This window comes from Amblyomma americanum, chromosome 10, assembly GCF_052857255.1.
Source record: "Amblyomma americanum isolate KBUSLIRL-KWMA chromosome 10, ASM5285725v1, whole genome shotgun sequence".
In the NCBI taxonomy this organism is placed as follows: Eukaryota; Metazoa; Arthropoda; class Arachnida; order Ixodida; family Ixodidae; genus Amblyomma; species Amblyomma americanum.
Window position 1 is genome coordinate 113,085,551 of NC_135506.1, and position 12,834 is coordinate 113,098,384.

Here is a 12,834-nt window from a genome sequence, read left to right on the forward strand (position 1 = left end):
ATGGTGTGCTATAGCGACCACTGAATCGTGAGGTATTAAACAGCATTGTTATGAAGGATGAGTACAAGGCATAAGTGTTCAGTTAGAGCGGAAGTGGCTGAATTTGAGTACTCGGTTCAGAGCAGCTATTGCAACCGAGGAGGGTTACATTGATGTTTGAAGGTGAATGATAACATCGCAAATAATATTACACAGTGCCCAACAGCAGTAGGGTGTACGGTACATGAACATAAAACGGGCAAGCTGTCTCAACACTGAAAAACCTGACTGAGAAACGCCAAAGATGAAGTCCCTATCCACATAGATAAAATACTGCTTGCACAGTTGTCAAAGGTAATTAATAAGTGCAAGGCAACCGATGTAAGAAAGTAATTTATGGAGCCAATCGCCAGCCGCAAGCGCTAAAGAACCCTAAGAGCGGCTTAGAAAGCACTAGGCTTTGGTGATAATTATATGTATGCACCAAGAAACAACCGGCGGCCTGTGGTTACAAATATCAATAAGATGGACGATAATTACGGAAGCAATGGAGGGGATAAATTGGACATTTAACCGATAAGAAAACAGGTCTTAAAGAAAGCGTTACAAAATATGCTATCCAAAAACTCGTTTTGTGGCCGTAGGTTAAATGCAGACCTGTTGAAAGATTGTAGTGAGAATATCATAGAAAAAACTTGCGAGCCAGTATACGCAGTGTTCAAGGCCATACTGTAACAAAGCCTACCTTAATCTTGCCACACGTGGCACAACTCGATTAATATTTTATTAATCGAAAGACAGGACGCCAGGGACTAAAAAGTGCAGACGAATCATGCTGCTCTGTGTTCTGTTCGAAGCATTTAATAAAGTAGTCGCAAACAGAATTAGGAAAGCCTTGAAAGGAACAGGCGGCCTTTCGGAATAACTATTCGACTAAACCAAATTCATACAATCAATAAGATGTTCAAGCATGCCGCAAAATGTAGTTAACTCTTCGAGATAGTGTTACTCTAATACATCAGAGTATTTTATTCCACGAATTATTCCCTGCTGAACCTGGGTGTAGATGAGGCGTGTGGGAATGATTTTTAAAATGTGTATAGCGGCTGCACAGCCGGATTAGTCGTGCGTAGAGAAAGTAGTAAACTTCACAAAGATTATGCAAGGCAGGGCAAAACAATGTCTCCACTACTCTATAACTTGTCTGAGGAGAGTTCGATATTTTGACAGATGGACTCTACTTATGATATCTCCAATTTTTTTCGATTTCTGTTGGCTAAGAAATGCAGGGGACGAATTCCGAAGCATGATTGACTACTTGGGCAGGAAAAGCAGACTCGTTCATCTAAAATCAACATAATGAGAGCTAAAGCAATGTTTGATAGTCTAAGAAGAGAACAACAGTTTTCGATAGGCAGCAAAAGATTGTAGTTTGTGAGGGGGTTCATTCACGAGCTCAAGCAGAAACGAGGGCCACGATAGCCAAATAAATAAGGCAGTAAGAACGGGCTGAGGCGCAACTGCAAAGCGCTGTCATGTCATGAACACCACATTTGCGGGACCCCTAAAAATATACGCCAGTGTATCTAACCGCTACATACTTAATCCGATCCTAGCTGAAATGAATACGGGGCAGTGCATGTAATGCAAAATGAAGATAAGTGACAGCTCCTCATGGTAACAGATTAGACTACGAGAGAAGACAAGCATACCAGGGTAGTGGAAGGCAGTCAAATAGGTGGTCGAGATTAGGAAGTTGGAGATAAGTTGATGGCAGCTGCCGCAGGGCATGCTTAATTAATAGGATATTGAGAAAGCATTTCATGTGTCCTCGACATAACTTCATGCCTGTGATGATGATTAGTATATTTACGGCTGCTGCCACATTGAAAAGATAATGAATTTTTACAGCATGAACTTTTAGCACGTTCATCAGTTGCGTGCCCTCTTGTCGTTGCCGGCACCGCACGCAACACACCCTTCTGGCGTCGTGCGCACCGTTCCCTCGAATTCGAGATCACATGAAACGTGTGCGCGTCTGTAGGTGTGTTTGTGCGTGCGGGTGAGCGGGCACGCGCGCGTGGGTTACAACCTGCAGCGGACGCTACATGCATGTAGCACAGCTGTTCCAAATGGCGAGGGGATCGCTCAGCAAGTGCCTGACGGTCGCCGAGAAGACTGGAGGCGCCAGTGGGAGCGAATAGAAAGAGAGAGAGAGAATAGTTTTTTTCAGTGGCAAAATAAAAACGTTTCCTGGCTCCTCAGCCCAAGACCCCTCTAGCCCTCCATCCAGCCTAGCCCGGTCAATCAGCTTGAGCTGTTCAGTGGCTCATGTGGCCGCAAAGGCGCTGGGGTGGGTGGGGTATGGGGTGGGCAGGGTGAATGGCCGGGACAGAGATGGGATGTGTCCCAATCAAATATAGTGACAGAGTGTGATTGGACTGGCTACTGAGGTAATAAATACTGTAGTTTGAGGTCGGTAGAAGACTTCACCCATACCATTAATTTATCGAGGGCTCCAGGGGGTACACTGCGAAGGGAAGAGGGTAACGCTGCTTCTGAGAGTACAAGAAGCTGCAGCTCAACCCACAGAACGTACGTATAAGTGCATTCGAAAGAAGTTACAAGAGGAAAGCAGTGTGTATAATCATAGGAAACTGTGTCCGCTTTCTTTGTTCCCAACCTAGACCACGTCTTGTCGTAGGTTTCTCTCTCCAGGAGACCTTCCACCCAAACGGGCCATTTGTGACCGCCGCTCACGCAGATGACTGCTTTGCACAGAGGAGGCAACGGGCCACTCTAGTTCCAGGATGCGCGCGGTTGTTACGCGGACACGAAGAACCAGGCTTCCGGCATCCCAGCTGCTTACGCCTGCCGAACACAGTGCTCTTGCGGCTGCTCGTGCTCCCTGTGATCGTCACGTTGGTTGTACGGGACGCCGTGGCCGTGAGACTCTCAGGGAACGGCCCCACCTTTCAGCCGGAAGTAGCGTCGAGGCTACAAAAAAGAACTGCCGTAAGCACCATGCGCCAATTGCCAACGCTCGCTTTGTCTTTGCTTTTGCGCAGTTTAAGCAGTGCTAAACCAAAGCTGATGCTCAATCCGCCATATACACTGCTTGTTTCCGCAAAGGTGAGCGAGAATGGTTAAAATGGCATTTTTCGTCATAGACATGGCTTCGGCAAGAGTTGAATGGCAGGGTTTGCCCAAATAAGAAAATTGATGAATCCTGCTCCCGAGTAATCTAGTTCACAAATGTGAACCATTTAATTCTACCGGTCGGAGTCATGTGCGCAGTTGCGAACACGGACTTCTAGCCGGCCGTTACTAAGAGCCATATCATCTTAAAACGTGATTATCCACGGGGCTTTTCGCTTCACAAAGTTTTCCCTTCATCAAAGCTTTTGAATTATCGCCCTCTGTCCCGTACCCGCTCCTTTTCTCTGCTCTGAAGAAAAGCTGAGGCGAGCCCCGCAACACACACTGGAACGAGAAGGTCATGCGGCATAGTGTCTTTTTGTAGTGTTATCCAGACGTAAACAAATGCAAATATTGGTATAAGTTGCCTGATATATAGTAACAAACGTTCATAACAATTGCAATGCTGATCATCTGTCCAAACGTCTTCCCAGTGCTGGATAAATAACTACAACAGAGCAAAATTTTCGCTCTTAAAAAACTCGTCACGACCTTAAAATAATACTGGCGATGATTTTCAACCATTCGGCCTTAAGACGTTTCCAACTGTTTGTGCGCTTAAGACATTTTGTGAACTAGGGGAACTTTACAGAGAAACATTTCAGAAGGTTCCTTTCATAGAGATTATGCAGAGCCAAAAATTTTGTTTTAAAATATTTGCCTCCCCGCTATCCATCCCTACCCCCGCATAAAGGTAACCATGTGGGGTAGTCGGTGTTTATCAGCCATAACTTCACCAGGGAAAGTAAGATAACACCAGGGGAAGAACGCAGGACACAGGAACACACAGGAACACAGAACACAGTAAGAACACAGGGTCCTGTGTGCTTCTTCTCCTGATGTTTTCGTACTTTTGCTGGTGGAGTTATGTCATCTACCCCTACCATTTATGGCACGCGTAAGGTCGGTCTATTTAGCCTTCAGGCCGTGCATCCGTCAAAAGGCGAACGAGTGAGTTAATTGTTCAGCTCTATGGTAGTACGCACCTTGCACAGTGCAGGTTGTAGTTGTGGCAGATCACAAGTTATGGGACTATTTTCGCACGACTGCTATACTAATTTAGCATGAGTTCATTATATGCTCCGTAAATAGAGCATTAGGGAACAAAGTGGTTACTAGATGATTTGGGCGTCGCATAAAAATCATTATAAAGGAAATAAGAGCTATAACGAACATCATGGCAAGTTTTAGCGTAGAGATAAGTTGCGCTGGGTAGTGCAGAAACCAAAACGACCCTTCTGCGCAAGCGCAGTCTTCCCCAATTTAACTATCACAGCACCATCTGAAGCACGCCAAGAAACAAATTGTCTGTGAGAAGGAAACTTTGCTGTATGCTGGCCTTACTAGAGCAAGAATGACTGATGAGATTTTTGTCCAGTTTTAGAGAATTCGCCTTCGGTGAGTGCCTATTAGTCGATCGAAGCTCTCGCATTCAGCGTGTACGGGGAATAAAAAGTGGCCGCCGAAAAAAAAACGCGACGAGGAAAGTGCATTCAAGTCAAAGCATTTCTTATCTCATGAGTGGCGTGCACATGACCTGTCAGCAGCGCGTGTCCGCACAAAAATGATAAATTTAAAATAGAATTCCCCTGATTGAGATTCGAACCCAGGCCCTCTGTGTGTAAAGCGGGCACGCAACGCACAAGCCACGAAGGGACGTTGGTTCAATCGTGTTAGCAGGGCATGAAGTAAACGAATTGTGGTGTGCTGGCGATGTGTACTGATGTTACGCAACAATGACTGGCATAAAAAGTTGCTGACGCCATCCGAGGGTTCCGTGCTAAATTTCCCATGACAACGATGACTTGAAGAAAGTTGCTGACGTGAGCACGCAAGTGCTTTCGCATTTCTCCAGTGCAGCAGACTGCAGTGCTCCAACATCTTTTGCTGCCGTTTGCGTATGCTCGGCTTACCAGTACGAATAATTCTCGCTTGGTTCCCCGCAGTGCCAGCCAGTGAATGAGCTTTTCCACTACTGCGAAAAAAGCAACGTCGGGTACATCTACCACCACAAGAGAAGGAAATGCGTGTCGACGCAAGAAGACGAGCAATTCGTGTGCTACGGCAATGGTAATAGGTTCCCCAGCCTCGATCAGTGCCAACAACACTGTGCGCCGGTTCCACGACATAAATACATATGCTCAGTGAACCGAGTATTTGCGCCCTGCAAGAGCTCTTTCTTCTTCAGGAAGTGGTGGTTCCTCAACAAGGAAACGTAAGTAGCCCTTAAGTACGATTTTTCGGACGAGGCTTATCTAGATATTTGTTCTTAAGAAAGGAGCAACAAATCACGAGGACTGCAATACAAACACTGGAATTCGTTTGTCTAATTAGCCCTTTTATTATGATGTCTTTTTGGTGTCTTTCGCCTAAATTCTTGCCCATTCGCCGAGTTCCCATTGCAGTGTGATGGCGCAGCAGGTATTAAATTTATTTACATGTTTAACGGCGCACTTTACTCAGTGCCAAGGTTGCTACACTGTCGGGACGAAACCTTTAGTATAGCATAAAAGCTTCCGTCGAACTCGGTCGGCTCGCCGCGTTTCGGTACCACCTGCAGTCAAAACAAGGGACTAGGTGGCGGCGTTTATCTACAGGCATGCTTTTTGCTAGCTTAAATCCGACACCTTTCTGCTTAGCGAAAGCACTGGAAGGCATCGCGATAACAGCGAGTCGGGTGCAAGGTATATGCGATTTCAGCTTCCAAAAGTGCAGGCAGTACATTTCTCCTCTTTTAGAGTGACCCGGACTAATGGCAGCATTGATGCACATGACTCAAAGTATTTCATGTCTACACCTGAAGGCCTGTTGCAAAATTCAATTTAATGCTGTTGTGAAGGTTTCAGTTCCCCACGAGTCGTACCTGGGCACATAATTATTACCGGCGTAAAATATCTGAACATGATAGTGTGCTTAACTTCACCCTGTCTTCGTTTCGCGGCGTTTCAGTGCCAAATGCGAGGAGTGGGACTTCAGAAACAGCACCTGTCCTAGCAATCCGAAGGGCCATCATCAGAGCCGAAATCAGCGAGAGTGCATTGAAAACTGCGTAAATCGCCGCACCCCATTACCGGGCTGTTTCCCAGAAGGGCCCGGAGAAGTCTGCACCCATGAAATCTTTAACGACCCTTACTTCGTGCACGTCCACTCTGACGGGGTGAGGCGGTGCCACAAGTCGGAGTTCCAGCATCTCAAGACTCACCGGTGCGTCGACGAAAGCAAAAGGTAACTTCTTATCGCGGCTGCACACGCGCTGCGCTATACCAGAATGAATATTGATTGTTTAATTACATAAATGAACTCGGCAATAATGATCAATGAGTAAGAAAGGCATAGCGGAGCAGTGGGTCTAAAAATTAACATGCAGAAAACCAAAGTTATGTTAAACAGTTTAGCAAGGAAACGGCAGTTCACAATTAGTAGCGAGGTGCTGGAAGTGGTGAGGGAATACGTCTAATTAAGGCAGGCAGTGACCTCAGATCCGGATCACGAGAGTGAAAAAAAATACAATGGTGCTTAAATCTCCTTACGTCGAGGAATGCCAAAGCATGGATTTTTCTAGAACGCCGGTTTTTCTCCACGACGGCAATACGTACTGTATTTCATAAGATTTTTCATTTCAGACTTTTCTTTCTTTTATTTTTTCTTCCCGTTTTTTATTGTTTTTTTTTAAATTATTTTACTTTTCACGTCCAGGTGCTATGTCGACTTCCGCGTCTATTGCATCACCGAAGTGTAATTAAGTAACTGCATTTAATCAACCAAATGGTTCCCACGGCAGGACCTCATCACGCTCTACTTAATACAATCAAACTTCTGCGCACTTATCCTCACAGAACGACGTAACCGTGCGGAGAATGTTTTGCTGACACGATAGACGGGAAATAGTCTATTGTGACCTCGATGTGTAATTTTATCGTTGAATTATTTACCTATCACACTACTTCGACCAAATTAATTCCACAGCACTATCTCATCACACATTATCTAACATAATAAAACTTTTGTACATTTATCTTCAGAGAACGACGTAATCGTGCGGAGAAAGTTTTGCTGACACGAAACACAGGACTCGTGCAATTTTCGCATTTATTTAAACAACTAATCACAATTCATAAACCAAATTTTTCCCACAACAAGATCTCATCACACGCTATCTAACACAACAATCAACTTCCGCGCATATATCTTTATAAAACGACACAATCGTGCCGAGAAAATTTTTCTGATACGAAACTCGGGACACAGCCATCTAATGCTCTCGCATTAATAAGCAGAAGAATAAGAATGGGGCGGAGCACATATGGCATGTTCTCTCAGATCACGAATCGCAGTTTACTAAATTTCGTCAAGAGAAAAGTATACACAACAGCTGTATCTTTACGGTACTCACTTACGGGGCAACAACGAGGAGGCTAACGAAAAGGATTCACCTTAAGTTAAGGACAACTCAGCGAGCCACGGAAAGAAAAATGATAGGTGTAACGTTAAGAGACTGGAAGCGGGCAGAGTGGCTGAGGTAACAAACGCGTGTTAGGGATATCCTAGTCGAAATCAAGAGGAAGAAATGGGCTTGGGCAGGGCATGTAATGCAAAGGCAAGATAACCGCTGGTCCTTAAGGGTAACGGAGTGGATTCTAAGAGAAAGTAAGCGTAGCAGGGGGCGGCAGAAGGTTAGGTGGGCGGATGAGATTAAGAGGTTTGCAGGCAAAGGGTGGATGCAGCTGGCAAGAGACAGGGTTAATTTCAGAGACATGGGAGAGGCCTTTGCTCTGCATTGGAAGTAGTCACGCTGATGAGGATGGTGAAGCACATAAACACATTACACATTCTTAGTGTCCAGTTTGCAATCAGTTAAGGTCGATTCTAGGAATTATCAATTTCTCGGGAAGTTATGGGTCTATAAAGAAAGCAAAGTGAAAAGAGTTTTTAACAATTGCTTTTCGCTCGCCACGAGTTTTCAGGGAATTCCAGAAGCCGGCCCGCCAGTTGGGGGAACTTTTGCACCTAGATGTATTTGCGGGTAATGATTATTATCACCTTGGGAAAAGACTAAGATGAGAAATAAACGGCAAAAGAGGGGGAGAATGGCGCAGTCGATGGAACGACAGAAAAATTTCCTTACTACTGCTCTCGCGCCTACCCAAGGTAAAATGATCATTGCCAGCAGTATCGCGCGCAGGCTGCCAAAATGATTAAAAAATAGGTCCAACACTATTAGCTGTGCTTTTAGAGTGAAATCTTTAGTATGACTTGCCTCTCAAGGTCAATTTTTTTGCGCGTTTGAGCTTGAGCCCCCGGAGTGCAGGCAAACCACGTGACTCGCCAATTAGAGGCGCACCTCTGAGCACTCGTTGGCTCCGCCGCTGTGATACCATGTGATTCGGAGAGAGCAGGCTGGGAGAGGCACAGCTGCGTGTGCTAGCTGGCTTCGATTTTGTGATACCACGTGACTAGCAGAGGGTGTAACAGTTCCTATGTCAGCGGTTTCTTCTTCAGTTTCACCATGGTTGTGGCACACGCCGTACCCAGTGTGTCAACTCTTCGGTGTCGCCTTCAAGTCGCGTCCGATTATCCAGTCGATGTAGCTCGCCGAGAAGGTGTACTGCAGAGAACGTGAGGTAAACGAGTGGCTGAAAGCGAGGAGCAACGGGAAACAATGAAAGCACGAGCCGGAGAGAAACGCCAAACGGTAATTAGCAGCGGAGGCTGCCGCTTCTGTGCCTTCGACGACGTCTTTTACTGAGACTGAAGCATCGGAATCTGAGTAACTGGTGTTTGATAGACCACACCATCCATTTGACTTCCGTTCGTCTGCGAGAAAGAAATTTCACCGTGACTTCCCTGAAAGCAAACTTTAAGGACGACTGTGTACATAGTCATTGCTAAACAAATGTAAACAATACATGGGGATTGCTAGCCTATGCTTAAAAACAAAACATAATAGCATAACCAAGACAAACGCAGCTTTGCTCTGTATAACAAGGTTTGAAAGAGTTAAACCTGACCAGATTTTTGCCGCGTCGATACCGCGGTCGTGCTGTCAGTGTTTCGTTATTCGGTGTTCCGGCTGTATGTGTAAGTTGACTGCTGAAGATTTTAGAATGCCAAGAAATAAAAATACCGGTTTAATATCTCTATTTTTGTGTTCTCCCACAAGTCACTCGTTTAGCGCGAGTTTTCGCTAGTCGCATATTCATGGTTTTCTTCAGCGACGTGTATCTTACACTGTCACAGCATAGCTATGCGATATTGCATTGGACGGGTCTACTAGATCTCATTTTGTCGCCTCAAGCTTTCGTTAATTGGCCGCCCAAGAATTTCTAGCGATGGTAGCGTCCACACGGGCGCAGCCTATTGTAGACAGCATTCGTTATAACAAAAGGGCTAAATGCGCTGAGCTAAACATGCTACACGCGAGGATGCGTACACGCAAACACGCGAGCATGCACTGTCTCGCGAAACGTTTCACTTGCATAACATCAGTGCACAGCGCATTTCCGTTCATCTGATTTTTATTGATGCCACCACCCTCCAGAACAGCTCCGCACACAACCGTAAAACCCACCCTCGAATTCCAGAACATTCCACAAAGCATACCACTTCTTACCACCCTGCATTTGCCCACTCTTGCGCGCCAATTACTTTCGCCATCCAGAAGCAGGCTGCCGCCGATGACCAACCTTTCTCCACAGCACAGTAGCGCACGCAACCCCAATCACCCACCTGCACTCTCCAGAAGGCACTACACACCGCCCTTCCACGCACTTTCATCCCTCGAGCCCCTCCTCCCGCGAGAACCCTTCTTAGCACTGGAACGTTAAACCAACGGCAAAATTCAATTCAAAGCCGCAACGCGAAGGTGATCACAGAAGCAGAAAATTTTACGCATAAAAAATACTATCCGAAAATAGTGCATTACATAAAAAGGAAAAATGCTAAGGGCGAAAGCAGCTGGTGAGGATCTGTTCACGGACGAAGTGGCCGCTAGAAAGGCTACTCATGCCTTATACGCAATGCCCTATGTCTTCAAGTGTACCACAAGTTTGGCAGAACGATTACAGAACTTAATCTATAAGAAAGGGCGCGTCAAGGACATCAAAAATTACAAACCGATCAGCTTACTCTTCGCTGCCTACAAAACATATAGTGAGGTAATCGATTATGGAATCAGGACAATGTTACACCAACCAAATGATCAGGAACGCTTTCGTAAAAAGCTACTCGACAATAGTCCATATTCGCACCATAAATCAGATGATAGAGAAATGCGCAGAATTAACAAACAGCTCTATATACCCCACAACGATCACGAGAAATTATTGCATTAAGTAGAAACCTCAGCAATCTGCAGGCATTATGGAGTCAAGCTATACACGATCCTGATGCAAAATACTAGAAGAAATCTATAACGGCTCCACAGCCGCTACAGTCATTCATAAAGTAAGCAACGAAGTTAAAAAAGACAGAGTTATCAGGCAGTTATCAGAGGAATTCAGAGAGGTATTCAAAATGTATTCAGAGAGGATTGGGAGCAGCAGGCGAAAAAAGTAAATCGAGAATACCGTATTTACCTCGTAATCGCCAGTTACATCGCCTGGATAATTAACTCCAGGGATAAACTGCCAAGCATGATGAATGAATCAGACAGGCCAGGTGGAGTGGTTGGTCAAAAACATCAACAGAAAACGAAAATTATGCTCATCAGACTCGCAAGTAAACTGCAATTTACAATTGATAGCGAGATGCTTGATGTAGTAAGAGAATACGTCTGCATTGGGCAGGCAGAGACCTCAGATCCGGATCACGCAAGATCAATAACTAGAAGAATAAGAATAGGGTGGAGTCCGTTTGACCGGTTCTCTCTGATCATAAATAGCAGTTTGTCAATATATCTCAAGGGAAAATTATATAAATCTTGTATCCTACTGGTACTTACCTAAGAGGCAGAAACGTGGAGCGTACGCAAATGGTTCAACCTAAATGGTGGAAAACTCTGTGAGCTATGTAAAGGAAAATAATAGGAGTAACTAAAGAGACAGGAAGAGGGCAGATTAGGTCCAAGAACAAATGCGGGTTAGATATGTTTTAGGCGAAACCAAGTAAAATAAATGAGCTCGTACAGTGTCTGTAAGGCGAAGGCAAGATAAATGATAGGTCCTTATGGGTAATATACATGACACCGAGAGAAGGCAAGTGAAGCAGGGGGTTGTAGAAAGTTCGGTAGGCGGATAAAAATAGAGAAATTCGTGGGAACGAGGCGGTAGCAGCAGGTACAGGACATGGTGAATCGGAGAGGTAGGGGACAGGGCTTTGTCGTGCAAAGAACATGCTCAGGCTGATGATGGTGGGTATGATAATGCTGAAGTAGTTTGGTTCCAGCTCCATCATTCCCTCCCGGCTGAAGATGGGAGGGAAGGCATGGCCTGACCTCCCTTAGGATCTTTGTAGCCAGCAAAGCAGAAATACAAAGAGAGCAAATAAAGTAATTGTGACTCTCTTCCTAGAAATGTATAAGCCTCGAACCATTGCGTTAGAAGGGGATTTGTTGTAGCGCCTCTTTTTAATGTGGCATCAATAAAATGCAGATTCAACACAATGAAAGAGTGCATGGATGTCTGCGAGAGCAAGGGGGAGCGTCCACAACACCTGACTGACCTGCCAATGAGGCTGCATTCCAAAGGCACCGAAAAGTGGACTGGCCTCAACTAGGGCGTAGCAGTTGCCCATGCAGCTAGCTGAGCACCAGCCGAGGTACCAAGAGAGCATGGACTGACTTCACTAGTGCGCCGCGAACTCTCAAGACTGAGGCTTCCATTAACCAGCAAATGTGACAGTACGCGAATGCCACGTCTAGGCGGACATTAATGTGAATATTTTGTATGTGCCGCTATGATTTCTTTGCCTGCGCATGGGGCAGCAGTGCGTTTGAAAATACAAAATTCCAGAACATTGAATAAAGCACGGAGGGGGAGGAGAAGAGGCAAGCGGCGCGCTTTCAGTTTTGGGGTTCGGTGTGTTTAAGTGCCGCGTAATACTTTCAATCGTTGTGTAGAGGCGCAACACGTGAACTCCAGCACATGCACGAACGCAGATCGTGGCCACAAATTGAGTGATCAATTCACCATGAAATTTAACTATCTGCTTTAGAACTTTGTTTGGCCACCCTCGGCAGAAGAATGCAGGTTAAAATATTGAACGAGTATTGCTCAGAGAGCAGCTGAGAGCAGTGTGTTACTAGGATAACGTTTGAATCTTTGCCGTCTATAGACAAGCGACCATAAGTTTATATGCCTCGCTTTGCTCTTTGAATTGCGCCTTAATCACGCATGCAGAGACTGCTTGCAAGAAATGTGACCACAGAGGCCATTAAAAATTATTAAAAATCAAAATAATTATTTCCTGTATGCAAAGTGCTTTCACCATATTGCTATGTGGTCCAAGGCGGGAACGATGCACGAACGCAACGAGCACAGCACTCAGGCCGAAAGCACAGGGCCAGCACATAGCACAGAGCACCCAAGCCCAGAACACGCGCATCTCCGAGACACTTCATTCACCTCGTATTGACCAAGAATATCCGTTGCATGGCTTCCGGTCGCAAAAATACCGTCTAGGTGTAGATTAGGGCGTGGCAAGGAATGGCGAGAGGTAGGG

At 45.5% G+C, this 12,834-nt stretch overlaps 1 protein-coding gene across 1 annotated transcript; it reads left to right on the forward strand.

Annotated features, from left to right (window-relative positions):
• The first annotated feature begins 2,111 nt into the window (after positions 1–2,111).
• On the forward strand, positions 2,112–12,488 carry LOC144108641 (uncharacterized). Its single transcript, XM_077641826.1, has 5 exons — positions 2,112–2,169; positions 2,684–2,994; positions 5,124–5,392; positions 6,127–6,402; positions 11,766–12,488. Exons 1-5 carry the CDS (start codon positions 2,112–2,114, stop codon positions 11,887–11,889), a joined length of 1,038 nt encoding a protein of 345 aa, XP_077497952.1. The 3' UTR covers positions 11,890–12,488.
• Positions 12,489–12,834: the final 346 nt, after the last annotated feature.